At 47.8% G+C, this 16484-nt stretch overlaps 1 protein-coding gene across 1 annotated transcript; it reads left to right on the top strand.

Annotated features, from left to right (window-relative positions):
- Positions 1-1983: 1983 nt before the first annotated feature.
- Positions 1984-15441, top strand: Htr5a (5-hydroxytryptamine receptor 5A). Its single transcript, XM_038320884.1, has 2 exons — positions 1984-2724; positions 15109-15441. The coding sequence occupies exons 1-2, from the start codon at positions 1984-1986 to the stop codon at positions 15439-15441; spliced, it is 1074 nt and encodes a 357-aa protein (XP_038176812.1).
- The last annotated feature ends 1043 nt before the right edge of the window (positions 15442-16484 follow it).

Raw genomic sequence — 16484 nt, 5'->3', positions numbered from 1 at the left:
CTGCTGCTGTGATAAAATATCCTGGAAAAGGTCCAGCTGTTGCCTAGAGTCGTGTCTGGGTCCGTGGCCTTATAGCAGCTGGGGTCTGTGTTGATGTCTGTGGCCTGTATCACCTCAGGGGACTATAGGATCCATGTGTGATGAAATCAGAGGACCATGCTGACCCAGTTCAGCCCTATGCTGGCTATCTGGGAAAGCGGACCCTGCCTCTTGCTGACACTGTAACAAGAGAGCTGCCCCTGCACTCAGGAGAGATGGCCCCACCCCTCACTACAGGTGAGGGGAAACTGACAGCAGGAGCATAGGGGAGCTAGTTCTACCCTATCACCCAAGTCAGGGGCCCCAGGGGCCTGAACTGACCAGCTCAGCTACCACCCATACCCATAGATCAGCCTTGGCTTGGCCCACTGTAATATCTACCCCATCTAGGACCCACTGGTTCTGTGGAAGATACCCGCAGAATCTCCATGACTGTTTGTTTTACTTTTTTTTTTTTTTTTTTTTGAGACAGGGTCTCACTACTTAGTCCCAACTACCTTGAACTCACAGAGCTCCACCTACCTCGAGATCCAGTGCTGGTATTAAAGGCTGCGCTGTCACACTTTGCCCAGTGCCCTTGCTTTTCAAGTTCCATGGAGCGTTTTCTTTTTTCTTTTTTTTTTTTAAGAATTTTAAAAAATTATTTTATATGTATCAGTGTTTGTCTGCTTGTATGTATGTGCATCATATGTGTACCTGGTGCCTGTGGAGACCAGAAGAGGGTGTCATATCTCCTGAAAATGGAGTTGCTGCCAACTGTGAGTCACTGTGTGAATCATGGGAATCAAAGCGGGTTCTCGGCAAGGGCAGCCAGTGCTCTTAATGGCTGAGCCGTCTCTCCAGATCCTTCTCAGTAGAGAGTTCAGTACAGCCTCTGGAGAGACTCCTGCGAGCTTCTTTCTAAGTGTCGGGAAACAGGCAGCCTAGCTCCACACCTCAGCCTTCTCTGACAGCAGGACAAACAGCCATCTATGTCTTTAAGCAAGGTCACTGAGCTTCCCTTCGTAGGAGGCAATTATGTACTGAAATCTGGAGGGGGAAAACAGTGGTAGACCAGATTGTTAAGTGCCTCACTCGGGACACTTGTGCACAATACCCACTGGAGACCAAGATGCGGCTCGGGGGTCTCAAAATCACCTGGAGAAGGTTTCAGGAAAGTTGATTAGTTAACTGGATCCGGGCCACTGACCAATTGGTAAAGAGCGACTGGACCTTGGACAGCCACCAAGCTGAGCGTTAGGTAGGCGGCAGCACCGTGGACAGCTCCAAGCACACCCGCTCCGGGAGCCAGGGGCGGGGAGAGGCGGCTCCATCAGCTGATGCCTTACGTAGCGCCGGATCCCCACTTCGCTAAGGCAGGTCCGGGTGGGCGCGCCAGCGCGCGTTTTCGGAGTAGCAGCCCCAGGCACGGTGGAGAGAGGCCAGGTCAGGGCAGAACACCATCTCTAGAAAGCAGGTACCTGCGTGGCTTTCCCAGCATCTGGCTGTTCCCCCGGGAGTCACTGCCCGGAGAAGGGGATGGCGGGCTGGCAGGGAGCAACCCTGGACCAGCGACTGTTCTGACGCACCAGTCGGTTTCCAAGCATCCACCCTGCACGGAACCCATCCCAAGGATGCTCTGCTGCGGGCTACAAGACAGCGGTCTCCGCCGAGGTGAGGAAACGCAGACATGTGATAGCTTAGGCGGGCCCTGGCTTCTAGACTCTGCCCCTTGAGTCCGCTTTCCAAATTTCTAAGGATACCGAGACTGTGCGGCTTGCAGTCTAGCACCCTCCTCTCTGCCAGCCAGCGTCTCCTCCAGACTCTCACTGATTGGGTACTGGGGCCAGGTTCATCGGCTCTTGACAGAATCCTCTCCACTGGTCAGTTGTCGCAAACATTTCTAGATTGACTCCAGTGGGCTCCGTGGCTACACAATCTGAAGGCAGGTGTCTTGGGCCAGCAATGGATCTGCCTGTAAACTTGACCTCCTTTTCCCTCTCCACTCCCTCCTCTTTGGAACCCAACCGCAGCCTGGGTGCAGAAGACCTGCGTCCTAGTCGGCCGTTTCTCTCAGTTTTCCGAGTGCTAGTCCTGACATTGCTGGGCTTTCTAGCCGCAGCCACGTTCGCTTGGAACCTGCTGGTGCTGGCCACCATCCTCAGGGTACGCACCTTCCATCGCGTGCCACACAACCTGGTGGCGTCTATGGCCATCTCGGATGTGCTGGTGGCCGCGCTGGTCATGCCACTGAGCCTGGTGCACGAACTGTCCGGGCGCCGCTGGCAGTTGGGCCGGCGGCTGTGCCAGCTGTGGATCGTGTGTGACGTGCTCTGCTGCACAGCCAGCATCTGGAATGTGACAGCCATAGCCCTGGACCGCTACTGGTCTATCACACGCCACCTGGAGTACACGCTCCGTGCCCGCAAGCGAATCTCCAACGTAATGATCGGGCTCACCTGGGCACTCTCTGCCGTCATCTCTCTGGCTCCACCGCTCTTCGGCTGGGGGGAAACGTACTCCGAGCTCAGCGAGGAATGTCAGGTCAGTCGCGAACCTTCCTACACCGTGTTCTCTACCGTGGGCGCCTTCTACCTGCCGCTGTGCGTGGTGCTCTTCGTGTACTGGAAGATTTACAAGGCCGCGAAGTTCCGCGTGGGCTCCAGGAAGACCAACAGCGTTTCCCCGGTTCCCGAAGCTGTGGAGGTGGGTGCTACAAGGATCGCTAAAAATATTTCACTTGCATCTCTGCTTTCTTCACAGCACATCTCCCCCGACGTCTATGAAAGGTGAAACTCTCCAGTTTAGGGAGATGTAGGCAAGGGAGGGTGCAAGCGCCAGAGACTCCCTTTGCTCCAAGTTCTGAATTACAGAACCCCTCCCGTGTTGAGTGTCTCTGGTGGATCGTTTTTTTTTAATATGTGGAAAACGTGGGGGTTGCGATTCATATCCTAAAGTGTCCACTTTAGCTCTGTGGATGGTCAGTACTCCTTGTAGAACTTCTGGAGAAGCTGGTGTCTGGAGGACACTGCCCCAAGTGCTCCAGAAATAAACAAAACAAAACAAAACTTCCGTTTTTCTGCATTGCTAGTGAGGGTTTCTGAGGAGGGAAGATTAGGATGATTGCCACATGGTGGGCACATCGGTTGTGTTGTGTTCTAGGCTATAATTTCAGGGTTGTCGTTCTTCAGAGTCCTGTCTAAGCCCCATGTCCAGATTAAAGACAACTGTTTACTCTCATCTTGGTGCCTGCATTTGTTGTCTGCGATCCTTGCATTATGGTGTGTGCCATTGCTTTCTGGGCCTATTTACTGCAACCCCATCAGGCCATGGGCAACACTGAGGACCACCTGGCCTATTTGCTTTCCCTTTGAGTATTAGAAAGGAAGAAGTCCACGTTTCAGGACAGACAGCTCCCCAGCTCCCTACAAAACTGGCATTTGAGACAGACAAGTCCTACAAGGAAGTCCCGCTTCTATCCTCTGCCAGCCCTCTCCTTAACTCCCGGAAATCTGACTTGGTGATTCAGTTTCTCAAGCTCCAAGAAAAGGCGCCAGCTCCCAACCTATTACTGACAGCCTCACTTGTGTACTGAAGCTAGATCAGACAAGGATACCGTCCCAGTTTTCCCTTGCTGGGCTCTGGGAGAGCAGAATACTTTAAGTGAGTGCTCTGAGTGTGTTGTGCTGGCTTGTACCTTGTCAGCATGGCTGCATTCCAGTCATCCAAGCCTAGGGCATGATGGGTGGAGGTAGGGGAAGGGGGTTACCAATTTTGGTTTTTAGACTAAAGAAGGACTACCTAGAACAGCAGTCCCTCACCAAGGATGATGTCTGGACTGCCTGGTGATTTCTAATAGCACAGGATGGACCCACAACAAAACATTTCAGGGATCAACATTCATGGAACTGAATTTTGGAGATTAGTGTATCCACCAAAGAGCCTGGAATTAGGTTCCAAGTAGCCTTGGGTGATGGGATCTTGGGCTCCGCCTCTAATTTCCCTGGTAACAGAATGTTTTGCAATTCCTAGGAATTTAAATTACCATATAAAAAGGTGAAGGTTGTTCTATCCCTAGCCTGAGGGGAGAGCTGGCATTTTTCAAGCAGTCAAAAAAGAGATGGTAGGGGTAAATCCCCCCCCACCCAGGTTCTTTTCCTTTCCAGAAGCCCCTTCCCTGCTGCAGCCCCTTTCATGATCAGCACTTTATAACCTCCCCCCTTTGCACTTTCATTTAGACACCGGCTAAAGGCCAAGTGTGTTTTCCCTAGTACTCTGGACTCACTTTCTCTCTGAACTAGTACTCTGGACTTCACTTTCTCTCTGAAGCCCCTCTCCTGGCACCCTGTGGCTGCTTCCTGGCTGCCATCGCAAACAGCATGACTTCCCCTCTCCCTCTTCTCCATCTTCCATTCCTTGGCAGCGCTGAGATTCACACCTCACCCTGTTGTTTTCCTTTCAAACTCTAATCAAATTGTCCCCAATTTCCTCTCTAGTCTGCTTCTAAATTCTTTTATGAATGACTGATGAGGCTGAGAACCTAAAAGCTGAGCCTCAGTTTCCCCAAGAACACACACAGACCCCAATTAAGAACAAGAGTGACACTGGGAAGTTGGGATCCCCTTTGGGGGCTTTTTGGTCTCATTATTAAAATAATTTAAGAATAGACTCAAATGGGAACACAAAGACAATTTTAGCATTTAAAAGAAAATCTTGAAGGCAGGCAACCCTTGAAACCTCAGCTGCTGTCCAGAGAAGGAGGAGAGGAGGGGAAAGTCATTCGGTTTAAGCCTGTGTAGAGGTCAGATGAAAGGTAGACTGGAGGCCACGGGGTGAGAGGAGGCTTTAGGAAGAGTAAGGAAATCCAAAATGTTGGGGTGTGGGGGGAGCCCAAAGTCATAAGGAAAGCGACACTTAGAAAAGAGGCAGAGGCTGAGCGGTGGTGGCGCCTTTAATCCCAGGCCAAGAGACAGGTGAATCTCTGTGAGTTCAAGGCCAGCCTGGTCTACAGGCGAGTTCCAGGACAGGCTCCAAAACTACAGACAAACCCTGTCTCGAACCCCTCCCCCAAAAGAAAAGAGATAGAATGATGAAAAGGAGAAATTACACTTAGAAAAGGAGGCAGCAGAACAATGTGGTTGTAGTTTAGTAAGCTCTTGTGCTGGGACAGGGAATGGGTGAATGAAAAGTTCAGTGTCTCATTAAAGGACTAGTTACCCACCTACCACCTCTGCAGCGCGTCTCAAGGAAGTCTCATTTCTAGGGGTGGTTTCTTGGCCAAATGAATGACCTTGCCCAACTGAATGTTAGGTCTCTGATTCAGGCCAGAGATTCTAGTCTCTTGATCAGTTTTTGGTTTGTATTGTTTGTATTGTTTTGTTTTCGCCTCTAATGGAGGGGAGATGCTGGGTCTGTTCATTAGTGACTGGGAGGTCAGGGCTCATTGCAGGTAGTGATATAAGACTACCAGCCAAGGGAACAAAGCTTTGATTACTGAACTGAGAGCTGGGGAGCATGGCCCAGTCAGTGTGTATTTATTTATTTTTTTTTAATTTAAAAAGATTTATTAGGGGACTAGAGAGATGATTTAGTTGTTAAGAGCACCAGCAGCAGTCCGGGCGGTGGTGGCGCACGCCTTTAATCCCAGCCCTCGGGAGGCAGAGGCAGGCGGATCTCTGAGTTTGAGGCCAGCCTGGTCTACAAGAGCTAGCTCCAGGACAGGCTCTAGAAACTACAGGGAAACCCTGTCTCGAAAAACCAAAAAAAAAAAAAAAAAAAAAAAAAAAAAAAAAAAAAAACCAAAAAAAAAAAAAAGAGCACCAGCAGCTCTTCCAGACAACCTCGGTGGGATTTTCAGCACCCACGTGGCTCACAACCTTTTGTAACCCGAGTTCCAGGGGATCAGATGCCCTCTTCTGGCCTCTGAGGCCACTGCATGCACGTGGTGCACAGACATAAACAGAGGCAAAACATTCCGATATTAAATAATTAAAAACAAGTACTTTGCAAGTACCCATGGAGGCCAGAAGAGGGTGCTGGATCCCTTCCTGCTCTCTGTGTATCCCTCTATGGACTGATCTCTCTTCCCTAGTACTGGGATTTGAGGTGTATCTCACCATACCTGGTTTATTTGGTGTTCAAGATTGTACCTGAGGTTTGCACATGCCATAAGCATGCTACCAACTGACCTCAGTACATTTTTCTAATCTTATGTGTATGGGTGTTTGTATATATGTATATCTGTGCACTAAATGTGTGTCTTGTGTCTGTGGAGGTTAGAAAAGGGTGTTGGATCTCCTAGATGTGGAGTTAGAAATGGTTGTGTGAGGCCCAGTGGTGGTGGTGCACACCTTTAATCCCAGAACTTGGGAGGCAGAGACAGGTGGATCTTTGTGGGTTCGAGGCCAGCCTGGTCTACAAGAGCTAATTCCAGGAAAAGAAAGAAAGAAAGAAAGAAAGAAAGAAAGAAAGAAAGAAAGAAAGGAAGGAAGGAAAGAAATGGTTGTGTGAGCTTCCTTGTGGAAGCCAGGAATTGAACCCAGGTCCTCTGGAAAAGGAGCCAGTGCTTTTAACCACTGAGCTATCTCTCCAACTCCCTTACTGTTAACTTATACTGTTAACGGTTTAAAAGAAAACATTTCTGGGGACTCTGATCCAGCTGCATGGGTGCATTGGGCTGCAGTTTCTCTTGTTTGTGGGGTGTCTATAGGGACTCCAGGCCCCTTGCTGTCTTTTCGGTAATGCTCTGGTCTGTAGTGCGAGCATTCTCAGAACAATCTCCTCACGAGTGGCAGCACAGTCGGTTGGAAACAGCCAATACTCATCCAACTCTGGGAGAATCACAGGGATGAAAGAGGCTGTCCTCTCACCACCGGAACCCAGGTTCCCTCCCTCCTCTCACCACCAGAACCCAGGTTCCCTCCCTCCTCTCACCACCGGAACCCAGGTTCCTTCCCTCCTTTGAAAACTGTGCTACATAGCCACAGATTCATTTATTCTTTTTTGTATCACCTGGCACAAACAAATCATTTTGCCTATCTGTTATTTGTTTGTGGTAGGGTCTCTCTATACAACATAAGCTAGCCTAGAATTCCTTATATAGCCCAGGTTGGCCTTAAACTTGAGAATCTTCCTTCCTTAGCCTCCAAAATAGATTACAGCACATACTATGTCCAACAACTAAGTATTTTTATGAAAAAAGTTTTTCTAGGTATACTTTTTTTTAATTTACTGCAAACCAACTTCCTTCTGCCTATCAGATATCTTGTTTTTCATTGTTTTACATTTTGTGTGTGTGTGTGTATTGTGTGTGCATGTGTGTGTGTATTGTGTGTGCATGTGTGTGTGTGTGTGTGTGCCTCCGTGTACATGTGGAAGCCAGAGGACAACCGGCCAGAGTAGGTTCTCTGTTTCCAACCAGTGGATTCCAGGGATCAGACTTAGGTCATCAAAGCTAGTGGCAAACACCTTCACCTGTTGAGCCAACCTGCCAATCTCAGATAACTTTTACTTCATTTATTTTTCAAATTATTTTATTTTATGAGTTATAGGTGTTTTGCCCTGTGTATGAATGTATACCATGTGTGTGTCTGGTACATGCAAAGGCCAGAAGAGGGTGTTAGATCCTCTGGAATTGGAGTTACAGACAGTTCTTGTCTGCCATATGGATGCTGGAATCAAACCCGGGTCTTTTGCTTGAACAGTTGAGCAGTGTATACTTTTGTTTTTTGAGGCAGGGTCTCTCTATGTATCCCTGGCTGTTCTGGAACTCACTATGTAGACTAGGCTGGCCTTAGATCCAGAGATCTGTCTTCCTCTGCCTCCCAAAGGCTGGGATTAAAGACATAGGGCCACTACACCCAGATGAGCAGCTAATACTTTTAACTGCTGAGCCATCTCTACAGCCCACCCCCAAATAACTTTTAAATTGTATACCAAATGAGTTTATCTCCTCTAGTGTGGAGGTCAAAAGTAGCTTTAACTCAGTACAAACAGGGTATTCACAGTATAGACAGATGTCCTCTGAAGTTAGAAGGATGGAGACTTGGTAGGTGATTATGTCTGCCTTGGAATGACTTCAGTGAGCAAATTTTGGATAGTGACTTTGCTCATCAGCTAATATGAGATACTGATTCCTTTTTATTTTTATTATTTAATTATTTACTCAACTAATTAATTTTTCCCAGTCCAATAACACTTTCCCTTCCCTTCTTCCTCCCCTCCCAGTTCCTTTCCCCAAGTTCCCCATCCACTCTCTCTCCCTTCCCTCCAGAAAAGGGCAGGCATCCCATGTATATCACCCAGCCATTCCATATCAAGTTGCAGCAAGACTAGATTCCTCCGCTCCTATTGAGGCTGGAAGGGATGATCCAGCAGGAGGAAAAGGTCTTAAGAGCAGGCAGCAGAGACAGAGACAGTCTCTGTTCCCTCTGCCAGGAGTCCCATAAGAAGACCAAGACATGCAATTGCAACATATGTGCAGAGGGCCAGGTCAGTCCCATATAAACTCTCTGGTTGGCAGTTCATTCTCCATGAGCCCCTGGGAGCCCAGGTCAGTTGACTCTGTGTTTTCCTGCAGTGTCCTTGACCCCTCTGGCTCCTATAATCTTTCTTCCCTTTCTTCAACAGGATTTCCAGAGGTCCAGCTAATGTTTGCTGTGGGTCTCTGCATGTTTCCATCAGTGGCTGGGTGAAGTCTCTCTGATGACAGCTGGGCTAGGTAACAATCTATGAATATAACAGAGTATCGTTAGGAATCATTTCATTGACTTGTTTTTTTTTTATTTTTTACCAGTCATGATTGGCTCTACCCTAGGACTCTGGGCTGTCCAGTCTCTGGGTCCTAGCCCTCCAGGCATATTAGAGGTGGACTCTCTCTAATAGTATGGGTCTCAAGCTTGATCAGCCATTGATTGGCCACTCCCATAATTTCTGCACCACCATTGTCCCAGGGTATCTTGTAAGAAGCAAAAACTGTGGGTCAGAGATTATGTGGCTGGGTTAGGGTACCAATCCCTCCACTGGAGATCTTGCCTGGTTACGGAAGATTTACAGTTCAGGCTCCATCTCTTCCATTGCTAGGAGTCTTAGATATGGTCATCCTCATAGATTCCTGGGGAGTTTCCACTGCACTAGGTTTTTAGCTCGAGATTATTGATTCTTTTAAGGAGCCTTCTGCTAGTGGATTATGAAAGAGTAGATGACAGTGATAGATGACAGATCAGAGATGACATATACTTGATACACAGTAGGACAAAGAGAAGAAAGACAGGTGGATAGATAGCTGCTAGATAACCTTTTAGTATATGGGTCTCATTTGGACTCCCACATCTCTGGGTGTAGAGGCCTAGTCAAGTGCATCCAGAGAACCACATCTTAAACAGATCCCTGGCTTTTACTCTTTAAGGCTATTTGGAAACGACTAGCCTCATGTTGGGTATTTTCTAGGCTGCTAGGTTTATAGTTCCATTTACTTCTTATTCTTGAGTCCCTTTATCGAAAGTAAAGACCAAGCCAGGCAGTGGTGGCACATTCCTTTAATTCCACATACAGGAGGCAGAGGCAGGAAGACGTCTGTAAGTTTGAGGCCAGCCTGGCCTGCATAATGAATTACAGGACAGGCAGGACTACATAGAGAAACCCTGTCTCAAAAATCCAAATAAATAGGGGCTGGAAAGATGGCTCAGAGGTTAAGAGCACTGACTGTTTTTCCAGAGTCCTGAGTTCAATTCCCAGCAACCACATGGTGGCTCACAACCATCTGTAATGAGATCTGGTGCCCTCTTCTGGCATGCAAGCATACATGGAAGGAATGTTGTATACATAATAAATAAATAAATCTTTAAAAAAACCCCACATAAATAAAAGAAAGAAAGAAAGAAAGAAAGAAAGAAAGAAAGAAAGAAAGAAAGAAAGAAAGAAAAGAAGACTGCACTTCAGCTGAGATCTCACTCCATCAGCTGTGGGCTTCTGTTCCACACAAATGCTGTGTGGATCTATTTTTTGTCTTTGTTTGCTTTGCAATCTTGCACCTTTCTTCAGTCATCCCATGCAAGGGAAACGTCTGAAATTGCCTTATGTAATCCATATTCTATCTTGATATTTAAATTTCCACAAATGGATTAGATAACTCTTTTCCTTTTTGTCCTGCTTTTAAATATTTCCAAATCTGAAGAGATTTCAATTCAGGCTGTGACGGGTCCTGGTAATATGGTTTGTTTGATATTCTAATGAAACTCTAAATTCCACAACAAATTTCTGTCCTTTTCTCTGAAGCTTAGGAAAAGTTTTCCTTATGCCCCTAACTCTGATGTAAGCTTTGAATATACAGTTTACAGATCTGACTTTATATCTAGCAAGTTTATAGAATGCTTAGATTTTCTCTGAACAAAAAAATCTTGAAGAAAGGGTGGTTCATTTAGGAAGTCAGATACAGCTCCCAGAACATGCTAGAGAGAGACCCCAAGGGGGCAATGTTGGAAGGCCTCTGGATATCCATGAAACAAGCTGACTGGGAGTAGAAAAGGCTCAGTCATTAAGAGTACTTACTGCTCTTGCAAAGGGCCTGAGTTCAATCCTAGCAATCAGCACATCTGGCGGCTTATGACTCCAGCTCCAGGTGAACCAATACACATGTGAAACACATTTTTTTCTTTTTCTTTTTCGAGACAGAGTTTCTTTGTGTAACAGCCCTAGCTGTTTGGAACTAGCTCTTGTAGACCATGTTGGCCTCGAACTCACAGAGATTCACCTGCCTCTGCCTCCCAAGTGCTGAAAATAAAGGCATGTGCCACCACCGCCCAGCTGAAACAAATCTTTAAACAAAAAGCAAGCAGCTGTAGATGCTGCAAGTTAATTGCACAGCACGGTGGGGTTGGACAGCACTGCACTCTGACAACTGGCTACACTTTATCCCAAAATCTAATCCAAGACCCAACAGCAAGCAGACTTTTAGCCAAGGCTCTAGTGACTCGAAGCAAACACCTCATTGTGATGATCTGGGGCAAAGACATTCTTTGTCTGCAAATTCTGGGATAGCAAAACACCAGTAGATGCAAAGGGGACCAGCCAGAACCCAAGGAAACCAGGAGTGTCTGAACAAAAGCTCGAGTCAGCAGGTACTTGGAGTTGGGGTTCAGTGAATGTCTTTTGATGTCATGGCAGGTCCTAGAAATGATCTCAGCATTACCTTTTGAACTGGCCAAGGGTGTCACAGCTGTGGCCCAGAGGCTGAGATAAAAAGAATTGGTGAATCTATGGCCTAAGCAGTAAGAGAAATCCTGTCATCCCAAACTGTTCCTAGGACAAAGGAAATCGTGATGATCTCTGTGAACTCAGAGGGATCGGGCTCGGGGTGGGAGGTCATTCTGCAGGACTGTGGGCAACAGCATCTGTAGAGTGTGGGTGCTCACAGTGATTGGCTCTCAGAGTCAGGTTTCTTGGATGACTCTGACTTGATTGGCTGACTCCCGAGTGAGGGCTGCCGATGACTGGCTTGTTTACACGCCTGTGCTCTGGGAACTGCATTGTCCTTGATCAGAGGAAGAAGCTTAGACAACCAGGAAGCCTCCTTGTTACCATGGCTACAGAACATGCAGTCTGTCCCTGAGTCACCACATGCAGAGACTCCTTCTAATCTGTAAATCTGTTTCTTGAGCGTTCTGGCGAGTCCAGGTGACCTGTCTTGCAAATCAACTGAATCCACACTGCAGGGCTGAGAGTCTCTGTCCCCCAACTTCAGCACCACAAAGCAGTGGAAACAGCATGCTAGATTTGTAGTAAAACCATAGACAAATATTTAGCATATCAAATATTTTGAAAATAAAAACCAAAAAAATAAAAAGAACCCAAGAGCTTTAGCAAGTGGTACCTGTCCCCAAACAACTCAGTTATTGGAAGACAAAAGGCCGGTAAAGCTGGAAACTTTTCATGAATCTGAAATTGGGAAACACCTGCTCTAACTGCACGCAGAGATGGCGGTAGATCTAACTTGGTCCGACTGCTCACTCTGTGTTAGCCTCTACTCTCTTCCTGAGATCTGCTAGCCAATGTATTAAGCTCTTACGGTAATCCTTATAGGTTACAGGCTGTACAGACTCAGTTAAGTGCTCCATCGTAGCTGTTGATTAGCAGAGAGCAGAGAGACAAGGTCTGAAAAGGGAGGGTAAGCACACAAACCCGAAAGCAAGAGGACGTGGAAGCTTCTCAAACAGCTAGGATCTCTGACCAATGGATCAGACAGCCCCATGGACAGGGATTTCAATCGCTGAGCTCCTGCGTGAGGGATGTTGAACACAGCACCAGATCATGGCCCGGGAGAAGGACCCATGTTTCACGTGGAAGTGTGTCCTGATGAGTTGACATAACCTGAAGTGACCCGGGAAGAGGGACCCTCAGTTGAGAAACTGCCCAAATCAGCTTGCTCTGTGGCCGTGTCTGTGATGCCCCCTGTGGGCAGCACCATGCCTAGGCAGGCGAGCAAACTGGCTGAGCCATGAGCCATGAGTCAGCGTCAGCACTCCTCTGGGGTTTCTTTTTTTTTTTTTTTTTTTTTTTTTTTTTTTTTTTTTTTTTTGGTTTTTCGAGACAGGGTTTCCCTGTAGTTTCTAGAGCCTGTCCTGGAACTAGCTCTTGTAGACCAGGCTGGCCTCGAACTCAGAGATCCGCCTGCCTCTGCCTCCCGAGTGCTGGGATTAAAGGCGTGCGCCACCACCGCCCGGCTCCTCTGGGGTTTCTGCTTTAGCTCCTGCTCGGGTTCCAGCCTTGACTTCCTCACTGAGGAAACGTCACCTGGAGGTGTAAACTGAAATATAAACCCTCCCCTGTTCAAGTTGCTTTTGGTCATGGTATTTATCCCAACAGAAGGAAAACAGGCTTGGGGGCATGCTTCTCTGAGAAATATGGGGCTCTATTACTACACTCGGAAGAATTCCTGATGCAAAACCACGTCCCAGGGTTCCCATGTCTCCGGCACCCCGAGTATCACAGCACCCCTGTGTCTTCAGTACTCCCAGTGCTGTTGTTACCCCCATGTGGCCAGCATTCCGATGGCCACCAGCAATGCCCATGAAAAAAATATCAAGAGTGATGAAGACTTCTTGAGGGAGCAAGAGTCAGAGGGGAGGACCTCCTGGGAGTCTTGGGGGAGTTTGTTCTCTCCTATTGTGTAGTCTCTGGTGATAGAACTCAAGTCATCAGGCTTGGTGGCAAGTGCCTTTACTCACTGAGCCGCCTCACCTCACCTGCTGTCTTAGTTAGGGAAGAGACACCATGACCGCAACAACTTTTTTTTTTCTGAGACAGGCTTTCTCTGTAGCTTTGGAGCCTATCCTGAAACTCACTCTGTAGACCATGCTGGCCTTAATCTCTTATAAAGGCCAAAACTCTTATAAAGGTAAAATGTTTAATTGGGGGCCTTACTGTAGCAGAGGTTTAGTTCATTTCATCAGGGCAGGACATGGCAGTGTGCAGGCAGACATGGTACTGGAAAAGAAGCTGAGAGTTGAGAAGGAGTACATCTTGATCCCACAGGCAACAGGAAGTAGTCTGAGTGTCACACTGAATGAAGCTTGTGCAAAGGAGACCTCAAAGCCCACCCCCACAGCTAGCCAGCCTCCAGATGGCAAAGGAAAGTCACTCACCTCCACAGGGAACTAGCTGGTTGGGTTAGGTACCTGGTATGAGAGGTATAGTAAATAAATTTTTAGTCTTCACTGTTTTGTTTATGATAAGCTCATCGGGATATATGTTAATTACTTTTCTTTTTGCTGGGATAAAATGCCTGACAGAAGCAACTCCAGGGAGAAAGGCTTTGCACTCATAGTTTGGGGGTTCAGTCTATCACGGCAGGGAGGTCATGGCGGCAGGAGCCCGAGGTAGCTGCTCACACTGTATATGTGCAGCTGGGAAGCAGAACGTGGCCGACTCTGGTGCTCCACTCGCTCTCCCCTTTTGTTCCACCTGAGACCCTCAGCCTATGGGATGGTGCCACCCACATTTACAGTGTGTCTTTCCCTTACAGACAAGCCTGGAAGTTAGCCTAACAGGTGATATGGATTCCACCCAGTTTTCAATCCGCAATTCATCACCACAGAATAGACCTGTCTTCTGTGCCTTTGCCACAAAATCCACATGCCTCATGTTCTGGTTTCAGGTATATTGCTGCTGCAATAAAACACACCAACCAAAATCAACTTGGGAGAGGGGAGTGTTTAGTTTAGCCTACCATGCCAGTCCACAGTCTATTACTGAGGGCAGCCGAGGCAGGAACTGAAAGGCAAGCCTGCCTCCTATCCAACAGCATCACCTCCAGCTGAGAAGCTCGCTTAACAGCCAGAGAAGGACAGCAGGAAACATGGAGGGTGCTTCTTGCTGACTGGTTTGTACGATGGCTTAGAGCAGTGGTTCTCAACCTTCCTAATGCTGCAACCCTTTAATACAGTTCATCACGGTGTGGTGACTTCTGACCACAAGTTATTTTTATTGCTGCTCCATATCTGTAATATTACTATTGTTATAAATTGTAATATAAATAGTTTTGGAGATAGAGGCTTGCCAAAGGGGTCATGACCCACAGGTTGAGAACTGCTGGCTTAAACTCAACATGTTTTCTTACACAATTCGGGATGACTTGCCTAGGGATGAGATTGTCATAGTGGGCTGGGCAAACACACACACACACACACACACACACACACACACCCACACACCATATGCCAATCTGATCCAGGCATTTTCTCAATTAAGGCTTTCCTCTCAGATGACTCTGCCCTATGCCAAGTTGACAGGCAAAGCTAACCAGGACACCCCACACTCTACTTGTTTTTGCTGTCCCTTTGGCTGATATCCACAAACTCACTTGCATCGAAATCTGTGTGTTGCAACATCCTCCCTCTCCCAAGATGCAGACACTGGCCCTGTCATTGCACTGCTCTGCCCTCTAGTTTATGGGACTCCCCACCTAGACGCCAATGCTTCCTTTGGAGCAGCTTGTGGGACTCGGACCCATCTGTACCTGGGTTCAGCTTGGACACCACCTGGCAGGTGTGTGAAGAGTCTGCTCCTTACACCATGTCTGTTTGTACCTTGCAGGTGAAGGATGCTACACAACAGCCCCAGATGGTGTTCACCGTCCGCCATGCCACTGTTACCTTCCAGACAGAAGGGGACACATGGCGGGAGCAGAAGGAGCAGAGGGCGGCCCTCATGGTGGGCATCCTCATCGGGGTGTTTGTGCTCTGCTGGTTCCCTTTCTTTGCCACAGAGCTCATCGGTCCCCTGTGCTCCTGGGACATCCCTGCCATCTGGAAGAGCATCTTCCTGTGGCTGGGCTATTCCAACTCCTTCTTCAACCCACTCATCTACACAGCCTTCAACAGGAGCTACAGCAGTGCTTTCAAGGTCTTCTTCTCTAAGCAACAGTGAGCGGCCAGCTGGAAGTGGACACTCCTGTCCCATGAACCTTCGTGGTCCACCCAGCAGTCCTGAAGATCCATCTGCCAAGGGCACCAGGGTCACATCAGAGCTCAGCTCAGCTCACATCTGTGCTCGTGTGTTGGGAGTTGTCTTCCCCTAAAGGCTCTGGTGGCTTCTGTCCTCAATCTGGGTACACTCCCTCACTCTGTACCAGCAGCCATGGACCTGGCCCACAAAGTGCCCATTCCTCCTCTAAATCCACTCCAGCACGGCCATGAGAAGACAGGAGGGAGGAGAGAGAGAACAAAACAACTCAGGCAGGTAGAGAGAGGCAGAAAGAATGGCAAGGCCTAAAGCTGTTGGCAATTGCTCACCTGTAAATCCAGCACTAAGGAGACTAAGGCAAGAGGAGCTCAAATTCAAAGTCAGCTTGGGCTACATAGTAGGTTCAAAACCAGCTTGGGCAACAAAATGCCCGGTGAGGCTGTTTGCAGAGCAGAAGACCATAGGCCAAATTTTCCAGAATAGCTAAGTCCTCATTTCAGAGTTGTGCTTTGCGGTCCTTGAGTGTGTGCCCTAACACTTACTGAGCGCTTCCTAGTATCTGACGACAGAACTTAGTCCTCAAGCATATGAAAGCATAGTTTCACTTGTGAGAACAGTAATTGCTGTTTTGTTCATGTAAACACATACACATGCGCGCACACACACACACACACACACACACACACACACACACACTGCAGAAAAAGGACAGTTTCCAGTTAAAATCAACTCAGTCCGTCAGCTTGAAACTGGAAAAAAACAAAATATTTCCTTCCATTTGGAAACAACTGTCACAAAATAGAAAAATCTACTAATTTCACAGAATTTGTTTTTTGTTTTTTGTTTTTTTGTTTTTTTTTTTTCGAGACAGGGTTTCTCTGTAGCTTTGGAGCCTGTCCTGGAACTAGCTCTTGTAGACCAGGCTGGTCTTGAACTCACAGAGATCCGCCTGCCTCTGCCTCCCGAGTGCTGGGATTAAAGGCGTGCGCCACCGCCGCCTGGCCAGA

Source organism: Arvicola amphibius, chromosome 2 (assembly GCF_903992535.2).
Source record: "Arvicola amphibius chromosome 2, mArvAmp1.2, whole genome shotgun sequence".
NCBI classification, from domain to species: domain Eukaryota; kingdom Metazoa; phylum Chordata; class Mammalia; order Rodentia; family Cricetidae; genus Arvicola; species Arvicola amphibius.
Note: the sequence above shows the minus strand (reverse complement) of the source record. Positions and strands in the feature narration are given on the sequence as shown.